Below are 16,714 nucleotides of genomic sequence, written 5' to 3'. Positions count from 1 at the left end.
AGGCAAAATGGTTTTAGTCTGTATGGCAGCCATTTGCTCACTGGCAGTTATGTGACCTAGAAAACTTCAAGTGAGTCTTTCACCCACAGAACTTCCTAACACACCAGAATTTCTTCATATGACCCTATGTGCTACTCTACATACAGATACCGCAATAACTAATTGTCCTTAGTACTGAGTTGCGTTTTAAACCTGACAGTTTGAGATGAGTCGCTATAATTTAGGTACTATTCTTCCAAGATACTCTCAAAATTTAATTTTTATATATATATAAAACAAAGATTAAAACATACTATCTTCAAAACTTACTTATTCGTGGATTTAAATTACTGGGGTTTGCAGTATAATGAAAACATGCTTCCACATCCATCCTGTAAAAAGTGCCAAGAAATTAAAATTAACTTTAATAAGACACGGTCCAACAGACTGAAAAGTTTTAATAGTCCACTGAATGATATCATCACAGCTTATGACTGTGGTTTTCACACTAGAACTGTCATTTGCTGCTTACTAAACTGAATTACAAAGCAAGGAAAAATGTTTAATGAGCAATTAGTAATGATATTTTCTGACACTTGCTTTTACATCTCTACTCATGAGAAATCAGTTCTAGGTAAGATATTTTAAGATACCTGAAGTCCTAAGTGACAAAGTGACATTAATTTTTCAAAAACATGCATTGTAAACAGAATGTATTCCACATGAAGTCTTTAGCACTAGTCACGACAAATTCAGGAAGTCAAAATGACCACATGTAGATACATTTGCTTCATCTGCACAACTGTCATATCCCCTCACCTTAATATAGTCACTGTTTTGTGATACATTTTGACAACAGAAAGCTCAATACACCAATGTTCCCGATAGAATAATAGAATAATTTTTAAATTACCATATTTCACCAGGGTCCTCAGAGTTCCTTTTATTTAGATCAAGTTTGTCAGGATGTACTGTAATGCTTTTCTTAATGCTTATGACAGGCCGAGATCTTTATTTGGGGGAAAAATGGGGAAAGAAAATAAAGGTCAAAAAAAAAGTTTCAGTTAAGATTAATGAAATAATTCATGTGAATCCGAGATGCCCCCTATTCCTGCACTAATTTGCAGCAAAGACAAGAAACATGGATTTTAGGTTTTGCAGTAGTAAAAAAAAAAAAAAAAAAAACAGCTTAAAGCTAAGCTAACCAAGCCACAAAAAATGACTACAACAGTGAGTAGTAAATGCCTGACAGGGGACAGGGTATATTAATGTAACGTTATGGTTATCATTTTATACACATACTTAAAACAGGAAATTCAAAATGATGGTTCCCATACCAAGGGCAATTCAGGCCCTGTGTGCAACTGTAGGAACTAAAGTTCATTCAGGTTAATGTCCAGAACAGCTTTAATGTGGAGCCTGGATGGCTACAGGAAACAACATTTTTATTTCCTGACTCCTCTCTGCATGTAGACTGCAATCATAATTTAGCCTTGCACTTCTTTTTTCCTTTTTTTTTTTTTTTTTTGGAAGAGACAAGAAAGTACAGTTTGTATGAAGGTAAGAATGAGATAATCCTGTTCTCAGAGAAGCATCTAAAGGCTGTTTACATTAGAACCCGAAGAAGCCAGTATGACACCTTAATCTTTTCAGCAGATGTAACTGGATCACCCGTTTCACTGTCAGCATGGACTTGGTCAGAACAGACCAACGTTCATTCCACCTAGTTTGTTCTCTTCCACAAGCAATCTGAGTTGCTTTTGTTGGATGCTGTTTCAGTGTATATAAGGGCGTTACAATTATCTACACAGATACTATATACCTTAGAGATGGCATCATGAAAAGATTGTAGGAAAAATAATTCTGTATGAACTTTCATTCTGCCTGAAAGGTAGAGTTGTTTTCATCTGCAAAATTCAGATAACCAATTTCAGAGTTTTGCCTCTCTCCTTTGGGGACCTGAAAATAACCACCGCAGCCTCGAACTTCATGCAGGATTCACAGCTCTAAGGAAGAGGTAGTCTTCCTCCTGCTCATTACCAGTGTTTCAGCTTAACAATACATTAAAAGAAAAACAGAGGCCTGTAAAGGTCCATCATCATCTTGGTACATCCTAATTAAGGCATGTGCTACAGAAATCCACAAAGATAGTTTCTGCAGGGCTTCCTCAGTGCTGTTTCATGGACTCCGCCACAACCTCAGCAAGGCAGTATTGCCTCACTGCTTGCAAATCCTCAGCTACAGAACTGACATTCTGCTTTGTTTTGTTCTACCTTCAGCAAAGCGGGATTTGATTTATGTAGCAGCAGCAAGATAAAGCTCTAACAAATATATCAATTATCTTATTCCTTCTTAAGGCAAAGGAATTATGTATCATTCAATTCAGACAAATCAGACATGGACATCCAAGTGAGCTACCACAAGGCGCAAAGCTAAGGTACAGATTTACAGCAGACATCGGCACTCCACACTAAATGTCCACGTTCACCCTCCTACCCTGTGTTAATTGTGAAGTAGCTTCTTAATGAGAAAAAGTAACAAACCAGTGTGTGGTTATTTTTTCCCAGAACTTCTAATTTCTAGAATAAAAAATTTACTCCAGGCAAAACAGCTCTTTTGTTATTTCTATGCATTTTGTTTTTAAAAACTAAAGATCTTGGTGTAATTAGTTACTGTCCTATATATAGTACCTGAACACAGATACAGAATCTGAAAGGGAACCAACAGCAATATCAGGGTAGGAATTTTTATCCAGGTCCATGTTTCCAGCAATAGAGTAACCAAAGAAATTGGTGCCTGTTTTTTCACCATCAAGAATCTAAAGAGCAAACAGATTGAGGGAATTCAGACATTGAAAAGCTATAAAATACTTAATAATAAGTGAACATCATTATCTTACAGCTGAGAGAGAGGAAAAAAAAGAAACAAAACCTGTATGTTCAGGTAAATTACACTAAAGTTCCAAGATGATTTGCTGTGTATAGAATTTTTGCTTATCTTTTTTTTTTTTAGTAGTATTTAGACAGTATAGGCACTTGAAACTAAGTACTCTATAAAATATTCTTCAAGTATTCCAGAAGGTATAATTAAGTTCCCTTCTCATGTTGCTACCTGAACATAGTGGTCCTCAAGAGGGGGGGTGGAGGGGGAAGAGAGAGAAATGGTTTTTAATTTAAAAACTAGGTGGAAAGTCATGGAAAAAAAGTATCTCCAGAAGAAAGGAGAAAAATATGTATAGTTATTTTCAAAGCAAAAACTCTCTATTAATGTGACTGTTCTATCTGAATCAAGAGCAAAGAACTATTATTTCAGAAATCCCAGAATTTCTTAAAAAAGACTTATGCATCTATGTATTTTTTTCCTTCTCTACATCAGTGGACTCTCCCAGAAACAAAACATGACAAATCATGAACTCCTAATCCTTCTGGTCAGCAGTATAATCTTTGAAGGTGCCATAACTTTTCTGCATACCCACCACCCCACTAATAGAAAGACAGAAATAGAAAGCCAGATGACAGATAAGCCCTGTAAAACGTACAGTAGAAGTTACTTCGTTACCTGTGCTGGTTCTGTATTTATTCCACTCTCAGATCCATGATAAATGTATACTTTGCCAGAACCATCATATGGAGCCCCTACTGCAATATCTGTTGAAAGTAAGTTACAATATCTAGATAATTCGTACTCTTTGTGCAGTTTACAATTTTGAAATAGATGTTCTAAGTCTGGCATTAGCAAAGAAGTCACATACATTCTTATTTTAGTCAATTTTCACTCACCTGGATATCCGTCCTGATTAATGTCCCCAACATTTTCAACTGCAAGACCAAACATCGAGTCAGCAGTTCCATTTAAGCGAACAGGTTTTACTCCTTCCCATTTGCCTTGTTGGTTAATGTAGATGTAAACAGCACCGCCAATATCTCCACTTCTGTCAAAATACTGCGGGGCTCCAACAACAATGTCTTGCCATCTTAAAGAAGGAAAAAAAGTGGTGTTTTTACTGAAGAACTGTAAAAGGAAATAGTAAAGATTGTAGTCTCAAGGTCAGCTAGCCAAAGATCTGCCGAACGATGATTAAAAAGTACAAACTGTTTCAGCAGTATCAGATGGCAACAGATCCACTGAGACTGCAAGCAGGCTATACTCCCTTTATGGCATACAAGCATCTTCTCCTTGGGCCTTCTTTGGGTATGAAATTTATTTCTTCTTTGTTTACAGTGATTTATTCTTTTTTAATTTAAATAAAACTAATTTTTGTAATTAAAAACACAGACTGTATTCTGCTTTATTCTCCTGTATGTTCACCATTTCCTGCAGTAAAACATTTAAGATAGGACATGGCGTTCCTTGCATTTCAAACATGAAAACCAAAGCAGAAATAAACCAGACTGCCATCCTATACATAGGAAGCATGAGTTAACCAAGGTCATACCCATCACTGTTGAGATCGACAACAGCAACATCATAACCAAAAGAAGAAGCCAGCCCTTCTCCTTCAAATATGCGCTCCAGTGACAATGCCTTCTGATTTTTCTCTTTTTTCAGTAGAACAACTGCTCCACTGTGGTTGGCTCTTGGTGCACCAGACACAAAAGTCATCTCATCTTGGGAGACTATTCCTTTACCAGAGTCCAAAGAGAAACCTTCAATAGAGAAAGGAATAATATATATATATCATATGTGTGTATTTACATATACAAATATATACATATATAAACAAAAAAAGACTTGTATAAAAATAAATTCCCCTACTATATTAAAGTGGTATATTGATAGAAGTTTTGGCTAAAACAGAATATTATATACTAGGAATTCTGTGCTTCTATTTGAACAGGTGGATGCATGTCTGTATGTCTATACTCTTTCTTATGTTACATTTAAGTATCTCCCCCACAAAACATATTGATTCATTACTCACTGAGATCTACATTTTGCAGACAGCAAATACAGGGTCTTTTTTTTTTTTTTTTTTTTAAGCATACCGGCTTAGAAATGACTTAACATTACCACTTGAATATAGCTTGACTACTTTGCCTCCAACAAAATTATTATAGAATTCCTAAGTACAAGTCAGTATCATTCCATTGAAAACATGCAAAATGTACTGTATGAGTGTGACATTGTACAAGCATTGTATTAATGATTTATACAGTATTTGAGAATCACCTTATACAGTAATGGTGAAATTGGCAATTTTGATTTAACGCAGCTCTAAAGGACACGTTTGAATGAATTTAGTCCTAACTACTCTTTGTGAAAGCCGAAGGATTTAAAAATACATGAAAAACTGAATTCATAGAATATAAAGCATATACCAACATAGCCAATAAAGACCAAAGTAAAATTAAGCACATTGCAAGGAAGAAAATACCAGTCAGCAGATAATAATCACCCTCCTGAAAAACTTCACCAGTACTATTGAAATTCTCAATTACAGCAGTTCGCAATGAGACGGTTTCAGAAAAATTCACTAAGAGTCCACTTTGTGGGTGAGATGAGAGGGTTTGGAGAAATGCATCACAAACCAGGCCTCCTCTGAAGCCACCTTATTTTACAAGTTACCCTTCATCTGAATCCCTGCCTGTCGCATGCTTTTACTTGCAATGTATTTGAAATGAGGAGGGATGTAGTGGAGAGAATCATGTCAAAGGTCTAGATATTATGTTTGACCAGATGCTGCCACCTCAGGTGGTCACAAACCTAAGTAGCTATTCATCGTTACATCCACTGATTTGCCAACCTGTATGCTGGGAGGCAATGTTTTGTATACAAACTGATCTGGATGAGTATCAGATACAGCTGTCAGAAATAGAAGACCTGTAAATATATGAGTGAAAGATTGAAGAGAAAAAAATAAAGTAGTTAAGCAAAGCAAGCTAAAACCATGTATATGTACTGTCTAAACATAGAGAACAGCAATGTCAGCGAACACAAGCCTTGCCTAGTAGTAGTTTTGTTTTCAACACATCAAAGGCAGCATTTATATTTAGGAAATAAATGCAACATTACATTTATTATGAAACTGCAAAAATTCAGTAGAGTTAAGACCTATACACACGCACGCACTTACAGTAAACTGCTCATAGCAAAAGACACCTCTACAGTACCCTTCTCACCAATTCTTCCACACAAAAAGGCTATCAGGATGCCTTTCTAATATATGCTCTTACAATTTTTATTTTTTTTTCCACATACTGTTTACTGTTCTTATCTAACTGTAAATTTATGGTCTAAGAGACATTAGTTCTAAGATACTTCTTTTCTCAGCTTGCTTTTACTTTTTATGTTAGCAACATACTTCCCATCTGTTCAGCATTTCATCATTAACACAAATACCAATACCAGTTTCAGGTTACCAAAATCTTACGTGTTGCCTAAGCCAGAAGTACTGGATTAATATACCACCAAAACCTACAATAGAACAGAAACGTTCTCTACACTTGGCACTTGAAGAATTTTCAAAAATGCAGCGTAGCCTTTTCTCTGCACTGATTTATCTCACTGGTAAACAAGAACACTCGTATTTGTGGTCTTGTGTTTGCACAAAGTGCAAGAGATTCCTCCGCAACACACGAACAATTAAAATACAAACACTACTTATGTTACGGTATTTTAAAAAGGCCACTGTAAAAAGGCCACTAGGGTTTTAAAACCTTGAAGAATTAAAACAACAGCAACAACAAATTGCACTCGCTTACCAGGACAGAGAAACTTTAAGTTACATTGAGAAACTCAAATTTGATAAACCTTCTGATACCACATGGCAGAGACCTTGTGACTAATGATTACTGATGTATGCATGGTACTTACCATTTCACAGTGACTACAATCACTCCCTCAGAACATGTAGGTCCTCATCATAACTCTTAAATCTCCTATTCCATTAGCAGCAATTCTAGGTACCTCAGCAGAGTACCATCTTACACTTAAAAGTGTCCCATTAATGTGGAGGAAGATGTGCATTATCCAAAACGGTTAATATCTCACAGGGTTCACGCATGAATGGCTTTCTCCTCTCATTCCATATTATTGCATCAGGTTGGAATCACAAATATATAAGAAGCCTGAAGAGATTTACCATAGATACTTTGTCCTACCTAAATAACTGTTAGCTGGAACAGGAACTAGATTCTTATCTTTGAGGTTCTCATCACCAACTTCGTAAGGCCCGTCATCAAAGATACCCAGATCATAAAATGTATTATTCTTTAGCTCTGCACGAACCACCCCTGAAAAAGTGAAATGATAAAATAAAAGCAAATGAATGGTAAGGGAAAAAAATAATAGATAAATAAATGGTTCCCAACTAGCATTAATTACCATGAATGAGATGGCGACTACTGTTTAAGTGAGACAAAGAATAGCACACTAGCCTTTCAAAAGGCCATGAATTTTTAAGTTCTACCTCTGTGACAGAACCTCATGCTACTCCATGGAGATGCCATGCAATGATCCTGTTGAATTATGGCAAACACTGGGGATATAGTTGGAAAATATTATGGATATATATTTCTTGTTTATACTGATAATACTAGTTGCTCAATAAAATGCATGCTTCCCTTTTACTGACATGCATATTTAACATTTTGGCAAATACATGTTTTTCCATGATACGAAAGAGTACTTACGACTGATATGCTGTCAGAGCATTTCTCTACAATTAAGGTAAAGCTCTGAACTCAATATGCTGTTTCAGCTTGGCCAGATTGTGTTGACAGGAACAGATATGTGGAAGATTACAACTTCAGGAAAGCATACCTTGTGCCAGAGCTTAACTCAAAGATTTTGCATGGGTCATATAGCAGGCACAGGTGTATGAGGGAAGAAATTGTAATGGTTCAAGGATCAGATGTTCTGAAGGAGTGAAGTACTTACACCTGTTGATGTAATGAAGTGCAAAGGGAAAAATGACTAAGAAAAAAGGCAGGGAAGGCCACTTACATGCTTTTCAATATAAAATAATGGAGGAAAATCTAACTTTTTTCCCCCTAAGTTTTTATCTCCTACATGACACAGAGTCCTTGTCTCTTCGTCAAACAAATTATCCATGGAATTTTGAGTAAAAATCTAATAATTTAGATACAAATTGATGTCACTTTGGTCTGTTATCTTCCTGCAGTCCTCCAATGTATAATTTGGGACACACTCCTATCCACAGATTTCAAAAAGAATTAAGAGGAGAATGCTGAAGGATAAACAGAGATCTCAGTACAGCCATCTAACATTTGCTCAAATGCAGAAGAAAAAATTGCTCAAATAACTTTAAAATAATTCAGTAATTTGGTACAGTGTATAAGTCTCAAAACAAGCCCTCAGTCCTATCATAAGATTATGACTAATAAGGGAAAAAAACTGCTGTACATACTAGAAAAGTTCTATATCTGTTCACATGTAATCCATCAAAGGTATTTAGAGGAACTTCAGTAAATGTCTTTTATATAGGAGAATAGCATCTTGTCAAAACAGGGTAAAATCGTAAGGTCCTTATTAGGTTTATTGCCCCTTCCCTCCCCCAGAAGGAAAAAAAAAATAACAATTGAACCTTAGGATGCGGTATTTGCAGAAAATCTAAGAGGAAATGGGAAGGAGGTGTCTAGAGTTGGCAGGAAGGAAGCTAGACCATACCTTTCCAATTGTAAGTGCCCGGGGCACCAAACACAATATAATGATAGTCTCTAGTAAAAGTAGCAGCAACACCTTGCTGACAGGAACCAAAGTTCTCATGGCCTCTTGGACGACCAGCACAAAAACTCCACACTCCATCATCCGTATCATCCTTAATAGTGAGATCCTGGCTCAGCACATAGCACCTTCCATAGATATCCCGGGTTTCCTGCTCTGTGTTTACATACAGCCTTTTTTCATAGCGATGTGCACATGTCTGCAAGATACAAGAGATAATAAGTGATGCTTTCTGTATGTTTGTATGCAAATTAACAAAGACTGGTCTCCACAAGCGATACTTCATGCTAGCAAAGCTGTCAATCTCCTTGGGGACTCATTCATGTTGCAAGGCAGAGAGAATCCAGTGTTCCCTACAGGCAACATATGCAAAAAGTTAGGCTTCTGTGGACGCAAGTCATAACAACCGCTTGCTGGTCAGAGAAGGCAGCAAGGTTCTGTCTCTCTTCACTGTGGGATTTAGGATTTTTAGGCTTAAAACCTTTACTGATACCTAACCTAATTCCTTTTTTTTGAGAAGCAAGTGAACAACCCTATCTCTCGTAAGAAAGTGGCTGTCTCCCCACAGCTCTAATAGATAACTTACATGCTTGCACAAGACATGAGGAGCTGGTTTAACTACCATCCACCTGATGCTGTTCAGAACTTACCCCTTACAGAAAAATGCCATAGGTAGGATGCTGAAAGGTTCTCTACAGAGGGAACGGAAGGAAGAGTTGTTCCTAAGTCCTATGGTTGATGTTCTGCTACGGGATAACCATCACCGGGACAGAGAAAAGCAGCATCGGTGAGCATAAGCTGTTCTTTAACCTAGCTGTTACGACTGTTCACCTGGGAACAGGGTTCTAATCAGATATGTAACACAAGGGATGAATAGCCACCAGGCTGAGTGGCATAACCACCAAACCATTGTAAAGGGGTGGAATAATCAAACCCCTTTGCCAGCAGCACTTTTTGCAGATATACATGTAATAGGTGTGTGAAGAACACAAGCATCCCAAATTTCTCATCTGACAGAGAAATTCCTTTCAGTTCCTACTAGGGCTTAAATATTAAGCAGACACCTAGCTGCTCCACACTGAAGGTACTGCATTACTCCTGGCCATGCTGAGAATTATCACGTACTGCCCAGCTGCATGGTGACCTTCCAGCTGCCCACAGGTCATCTAATAAGCACATTTTCCACTTACATAGAAAAGTTCCTTCTCAGAGAAATTGCATCACAGACAGGATGGCATTAGCTGGTAAGGAATGATTAACAGTTCCCCTTCCATCTACTCCCCTCCCATTGGGTTCTCAGTCAGACTGGAGAAAGATATTACTGACTCTACATCCTTAAATAACTCCAGAGCTGCACCCTAAAGGAGCTTTGCTCCAGATTTCAAAGCAGTGAGGCTAAGCTGCAAGGATATAATTAGATGGAAAGCTGCACTGCACACCCATTTTATGATGTAGCTGGTATCCTGCAGCACCATGAAAGATGAATTTAATTGAGAAATAACTATTAACATACACAGATAACATTATCTGGTAAATTCCCAAAGCTTTTTCTCTCTGTATTGTATAAAATAGCTTGTGTCATCACTTGTACAAACTCTTACTGCAGCACACTCTCACTTTTAAGTCCCAATGCAATGCAATGGCCAGAGCTACATTAATACACAGGAGCGACTCAGCCAAATACCCTCGTTAAAATTTAAGTAAGGCTTATCATTCCAGACAACAGGCTGATGACAGACTGCTACTTCTAAAAATTTATCTCACTATTTTTCCCTATTTCTGTCGTAAGTGGTATTTAAAAGAAACAATATATGACACACAGAAAATTGGACACCCTGAAAATAAAACATCCTATATTGTTACCAAGATTATAAAGGAAGGCTAACTCAGAGCTTGAAAAATAATTTAAAACTTTTACAATCTCAAGGATCTTATTTTGCTAGGGAAACATTTAAGTCCTTAACTTTAAAAATCACAAGAGTACAAGAAAAGAAATTCTTTCAGAAAGCTGCACAGAAACATTCACCGTTCAGAACATTCACTGTAGACCCAGAATGTTTTTGTAAGTTATTCCTACAGACTTACCACCACACTTCCTCCTGGCCCCTGACTTTGGACAGTTACACCCATCCATTGGTCTTCTTTACTCTCGTTCGCTGGGTCAGCTGCAAAGCATCACAAATACGCTTTCAAATATTAACTTCTTGTCTCTGTAAGGAGCTTCATACAGTACATAAGAAAGTCTACAGGTGGCAGTGTCTGCACATTTTATCACTGACAACATCCATTTTAAGCACTTCTACCACATTGTGTCCTGTCCCATCAATTTACAAAACATCCAAATTAGCCAAATTTATGCACCTTATGGTACTTTAGCAATTAAACTACAACTTATTCCAATGCAAAGTAAGTTATGTACAAATCCATAGAAGTAACTTTCTGACTGTTCTGAAGTAACTTTCTGTCTCTGACTTTCTGAAATAACTTTCCAGTCTGTGGAAAGGACCCCATCAAATAAGAAAAATCCAACAACTGTTTCAATCCTGAACAGAAGCACTGAAGAACTTACTTTCCTCATCAAATACGACACGTGTGCAGCGTGTATTTGAAGACGTGATGTCACAGCTGTATAGCCCTCCTGTTCTGTTGGCTTGTTGGGATGGAAAAGCTTTTTCCCGAGGAGCTCCAACCAGCAATCTGTAGGGAAAGAGAAATCATTTCAAGGGATCTGCAGAGGCAGTATTAGAAAAGAAGGCAGCAGCAGTATCAGGAAAATGTTCTTACCATGTTGCTGGAGGTTTGATGTGCAAACATTTGGAGATAAAGAAAAGGATACAGTAAATACAACTACTTTCAGACTCTCTTCTAGTTTTACACCAGTCCTGTACCACCATCCCCCATGAATATAACAAAAATAACCAGTAGACATCTTTATTTGCTCAACAAGAGTTTTCAGCCAAAAAAATTAGTACTTCAGATACTTTTCTTTGATGAGTCACGTACATGCAGAGCACAGCAACCTCTCAACTTGCTAACTGAAACTAATAACCAGCATGCAATAACAGCACAACTTAAGAGAATGTAAAAAAAAACAAACAAACAAAAACAAAAAAAACATCCCATTCAGCTGAAAAAAAATGAGGATCAGAGAATAGTGTATAATAGGTACAATATAGTAGATACAACATATGGATAGCTGAACTGGAAGCACTCTCTGTGCTTACTAACACTGGTTAAAAAATAATTTGAAAGAAGTGATCTCTGCCATTACAGTACAGAGGAGGACAGAGCCTGGTCTACTGCTGGATCCACAAATCTCAAAGAGGAACTTGGACCCTCTTTAAGACTTAAACTGTAGAGTTTTGCTCTTGAGAGAGAAGTTTCTCCACATGCTTTATATCACCTGTGGGGCAAAGCACACTATTGTACCTCAGAACATTTTTTGTCGTTTTTTAAACTAAAAACAAGATAGATTTGTTCATATCTAAGCTACACCAATAAAAATATTTTTGTTATTATGAAAACATTTACTCAGTGTCACTAAAGTAATAAGACACAAACCAAAACTGATGCATTATGAGAAAACACATTTTTTAAACAGAGTTATATGTATATTGTGAAACAGCCATTTTTCCCCTCAGTTTTATATAAAAAAATCTCCATAATTTGCCCTCACAAAGATGACCCCCACTTGAATGATACAATGTCAAGATAAAATATTTGCTTTTGATGGATATACATACAAAATCAGGACACACAGTTTGGATGGATTTTGCTTTAAAGTGCTTCCTTCTTTTCCCCCTACATATGCCTGCCATGTTTTTCAAAGATTTCTTCAGAAACGTAGCATTTATCACAAGAGTGTTTAATCCAAACAAACACACTTTTAGAAAGGTCATTAATAACTTCATTTTCTAATTTTGGCAATAGTGCATTTAACTCTAATCTCTTAATTCTTTTGCAAAGAATTAGTTTCTGAGCTATTCCTAATGTGGGAAGAGGTATATTTTCCTCCTCAGTTGTTACCCCTATGGGAAGACACATGACATGGGCTTTTTTTCTTCTCATTTTAAATGTTAACAACTAGAAGTTTAAGACAGCAGAGGCACTTATTTCCTAACTCAGAAACTTTTATTATTTCTATTTTTTTCTCATTCAAAACCCAGGGAATAAAATGATGCACCAGATTTCACTCATAGAAATTTGATCAGAAACCTTTTGTTTCAACATTCTGAGCACAACTAAAAACTTTGGTGAATTTAATAAAAAGTATTTGAATTACGGAAGACCAATACATATACTAGTGATGGCAAGAATGCTAGACGAAGAAAATTAATATCCTGCTCTTTCCTATGGGACATCTATTCCAATAGGGTAATAGGATATTATAACCTCCCCCTAGCTAAATGATACCTTTTATGACATACCATGACAACACGACCATAATCTTTATGACAATGGGAAGACTTGTAGAGGCATCAGGGATAAACAGTTTAGCCAACAGAAGTCAAAATGGAAAGACGCCACCTGACAAAAGACAGCCACAACTTGCTACAGCATCTCAGACACCTGTTGAGGTGAACGATGCAATGCCAAAGGGTAAGTGAGGGTAAAGCAATGCTTTAGCCTTTGCTACACGTGTCAATACAACATGATCTCCAAAGGAAATGTTACCTTAGATTTTTCCCTGTGCCCATACCCATTAGCCCAAATTTAAATTTTATTATTTTCCTCTGTAAAAAAAAGGTAATCCAAAACACACTAATTTAAAACCCTCCAATCTGCAAGGAAATTTTGTCAGGAATCCTGTCATTAGTCTTCAACGCTCACAAAACACAAAAATCTCAAATCCTGCTAGGTACCTCACTGCAAGTCTTTATTCACAAAACAATCCAACAGCAGCACATGCTGTGAAAAAACTCTTGCAAAGGAGTAGATCAATTCAGTTAGATACTGTGGTAAACATTAGCATCTATTTTCAAGTAGCAGCTAAAGAGGTATTAAAAAGTGGAGTACCTCATTTGCACTTCTTTGCTACATACCTGCCCCAAATGCCACAGTAGAGTAGACTAAACCTACACTTCTAGGTTCTGCAAGACAAATTACTGAAGAAGATGAGGATTAGACATTATTATCAATATTATTAGGAAATGTGAGTAAGAAAGTTATATTCATCTAATCTTTCACTGAATAAATCAAGTAAAACATAGAAATCCTTTCTTTGTCAAGCATATTTATACTTGTAACCAATATAGCTGCTGTTCGCCTTTCCTACTGCTCAAGAGTTAATCTGAAAAAAAAAAAAAAAAAGAACAATTTATTATAGAAATCAAATGACCTAATTTAAAACTAAAGGCATGGAAATGAGAAAGTATGCACAAAAGCACAAAGCTAAGGGCGTATGACATGGCTCCATAAGCCTTTGTGATTTTCAGCATGCCATCAGGAGCCCAAACGCATCAGATTATGCCGTGCCTGTAAGAGCTGTGCTGCATGCTCAGCTGAATCCTTCCAGACTGAGGACACATTCCAGTCATTACTGTATTGCTGCTTATTCTGCTCTGTTTTAATAGAAGAATTTTAATAAAGTTTCAGCTTATTGTGCCAAAAAGCAGGTTCAGTTCTTCTGCAGCTATGCACGTTCCATTTTAGCCTTCTCTGTTGCAAGCAAAACCTCTTCTGCAAAAGGAAAGAGAGAAGAGGGGGATGAGGAGGTGCCTTCCTAGGCACCCTCCTCATCTCCTTATATTAGCAGATAAAACAAGGAAATTAAAGCCAAAGAATTTTGCAGTTGAAGACTGGCAATAGTAAGTTCTTCATTTTTCCCCACCATAATATAATCATAATTCCATTGTAACTTCTCTGTTACGGTGTGCACAGGCTACACTCAAAACGTTGTAATGCCTTAATGCCCCAAAAGTCAGGCTCTAGAATCCATTATGGTTAAAAGACTGCCAAGTCAGTTGGAGATAAATACCCCCAAGACTCCAGAATATGGGCATTTTACTGAGTTTTCTATCCCATGGCAGGCTTGTTTTATTACTATGCAGATAAAAGAAGCTCAGCCATACAACATCCTGAATGTAGATTTTTTCAGCACCAGTTCCTGTTGGAGCCTGAGCTTTTTAGGAGCCAAAAGGCAGACCAAAAAAAGGTTTATTCTTCATGTAAATTACAGAATCAGATGCTTCTTATTACTTTAATCCTGATTTTCACCATTTATCTTGCTTAAATACAGGCTATAAACTGATTAGATTTTCCATGAGCCAATCAGAGTGCATGAGCATTAAGTGAACTTCTGTTAATATTTGATTACGTTACCCCGAATAAAAATGCCACTTCTATAGATTGAAAGAACTGTCTAACAAGTGACACTGCTGGAAAAATGCAGAATCTCTCACACCCTGGCACGATGCTACAATGCTCTTTAACTCCAATTATACCCCATAATTAAAACACGCACTTTCCGATTTCGAACTAAAATTCTAGTCTCAGACCAAATACATCAGTCCTGTTGCTCTACTGGCTAGAATTAGATTAATTATTGCTTTCTCTTAATTACCTCTACGGAGACAGTGGTAATAACTGAAGCCCCACTGACAATTATGAGCATCTGCTGGCTGCCAGGGACAGATTTACTCCTTTACAATCCTAGATTCGTGGCCAAACTTGAGATAATTGCACAGGTAGAGCTCCAGGCCTGCACATGATGCCAGTTAAACTAATTCACCTCAGTGAGAGGTAGTTTTTGCTCAGGTGGGCTGTGCCTGCATCATGCAGATGCTGCATGACCACAACCTGCCGCCAGGACAGGCCTGAGCCCTTGCAGCGGGACCAGCATGGGACCGAGGCCCTCAGCAGCATCCCCACCTCACCGCAGCACCCTGCTGCCTTGCACCTGGGCGAGACGGCTGTGTCTTCACCAAAAACAGCCCAACAGAGGTATTAAATCCAAAGCAAAATACACCAGAAACAGCTTTCCATTTTAACAAGCAATACAGAATACTTAGCAGTAGGGTACAGATCCGAAGTCCTCACAGCTTTCACCAGTAACTTGTGAAGTGCAGTAGCTGCTGTGGCTGCAATATCCTTCTGAGGTAATGAAAACAGCAGTGGGACTTGGAGCAGTCTCTGCTCACAGCTGTCTCAACTCCCTCCAGTACTGCCCATGAAACCACCCCTCACTTACTCCTAAAGGAAAGCTACAGTTAAGGTGAGAAAACCTTATCAAAGGCAACAGAGAAGACCTCCAAGCTCCTGCAAATTTTCCTCTCACTCTGCAAGGAATTCTCTTCCTCACTTACAGCCTGGAACTTCCTGAGGACAACGTACAGTTTTCACAACATACTTCAAAGAAGAAAAGCTGTCAGCAATTCATTGCAATACCTCTGGAACAAACACTAACTGAAAAGAAAACAAGTCAAAAGGAAGAAGAACATCTTTCAACATTTTTGGCAAGAAAATCTTATTCATCAAAGGAAAAAGCTTCCATTGAGTAAGTTACATTTTGATTTAAACAAATACAAAAAAATACCATGGTCTACACTGAGCCCAGCTACTCTACCTTCCAAAGCTTTCTTCGTTCCCTGAATTCCTTTCTTTTCTGCGGTATCTTCTGCCCCAAACAAGGCACCCCATCTTTGCCATCCTTTCTTTAAAAGTAGTAGCAACACATTAATAGTGCCAGCTCTGAGCTTTCACAGACTGGAGTAGAAATCACTGACAGTGTTTCCTGGGTAACTAACCATTAGCCATTTCCACAAATAGACAGAATAAAATAGTCAGTAGTGTAAGTAATTTCCAATTTTGCAACCTTCGTTGAGCACAAATGTCCAATTTAAGGTTGCTATTCTCAGATAACAATGCTGCCACTGCAGACTCTGCTCTTCATTGTGTTTTCAGAAAGACTCCATCAACACAAGGGGAGCGAATCTGGAAAGCGATGAAGCTAAATGCTATGAAACTTCTTCCACTCCTGGCTAGACAGATAGACTCCTGCATCCTTTTTCCTCCCACACGCTCTCCCAGAGTTTCATTCTGTTGATCAAAA

At 37.6% G+C, this 16,714-nt stretch overlaps 1 protein-coding gene and 1 long non-coding RNA gene across 8 annotated transcripts in view; one reads left to right on the top strand and one right to left on the bottom strand.

Moving 5' to 3' along the window:
- The window catches only part of ITGA6 (integrin subunit alpha 6), a 129,135-nt gene that overhangs the window by 13,703 nt on the left and 98,718 nt on the right, over positions 1–16,714 (bottom strand). For 4 of the 5 annotated variants that reach the window (XM_072040941.1, XM_072040940.1, XM_072040939.1 and 1 more), the window contains 10 exons: positions 11,234–11,361; positions 10,750–10,829; positions 8,608–8,863; positions 7,080–7,211; positions 4,415–4,625; positions 3,759–3,952; positions 3,538–3,626; positions 2,670–2,797; positions 893–988; positions 310–371 (listed from right to left, as the gene is read on the bottom strand). In XM_072040941.1, coding sequence (XP_071897042.1) covers positions 310–371; positions 893–988; positions 2,670–2,797; positions 3,538–3,626; positions 3,759–3,952; positions 4,415–4,625; positions 7,080–7,211; positions 8,608–8,863; positions 10,750–10,794 — 1,213 coding nt within the window. In that variant the 5' untranslated portion in view covers positions 10,795–10,829; positions 11,234–11,361. Of the gene's footprint in view, positions 1–309; positions 372–892; positions 989–2,669; positions 2,798–3,537; positions 3,627–3,758; positions 3,953–4,414; positions 4,626–5,682; positions 5,800–7,079; positions 7,212–8,607; positions 8,864–10,749; positions 10,830–11,233; positions 11,362–16,714 lie in introns of all 5 variants that reach the window. The other variant, XM_072040942.1, reaches the window with a different exon arrangement.
- The window catches only part of LOC106016919 (uncharacterized), a 55,000-nt gene that overhangs the window by 20,136 nt on the left and 18,150 nt on the right, over positions 1–16,714 (top strand). Inside the window, exon 4 of one of the 3 annotated variants that reach the window (XR_011810638.1) lies at positions 2,337–4,627. The exons of the other annotated variants lie outside the window; for them this stretch is intronic. This is a non-coding gene — a long non-coding RNA (uncharacterized lncRNA). Of the gene's footprint in view, positions 1–2,336; positions 4,628–16,714 lie in introns of those variants that run through there. 3 annotated transcript variants of the gene reach the window in all.

The sequence above is a fragment of the Anas platyrhynchos genome, chromosome 7 (assembly GCF_047663525.1).
Source record: "Anas platyrhynchos isolate ZD024472 breed Pekin duck chromosome 7, IASCAAS_PekinDuck_T2T, whole genome shotgun sequence".
Taxonomy (NCBI): domain Eukaryota; kingdom Metazoa; phylum Chordata; class Aves; order Anseriformes; family Anatidae; genus Anas; species Anas platyrhynchos.
This window is presented reverse-complemented; position numbering and strand designations above follow the sequence as displayed.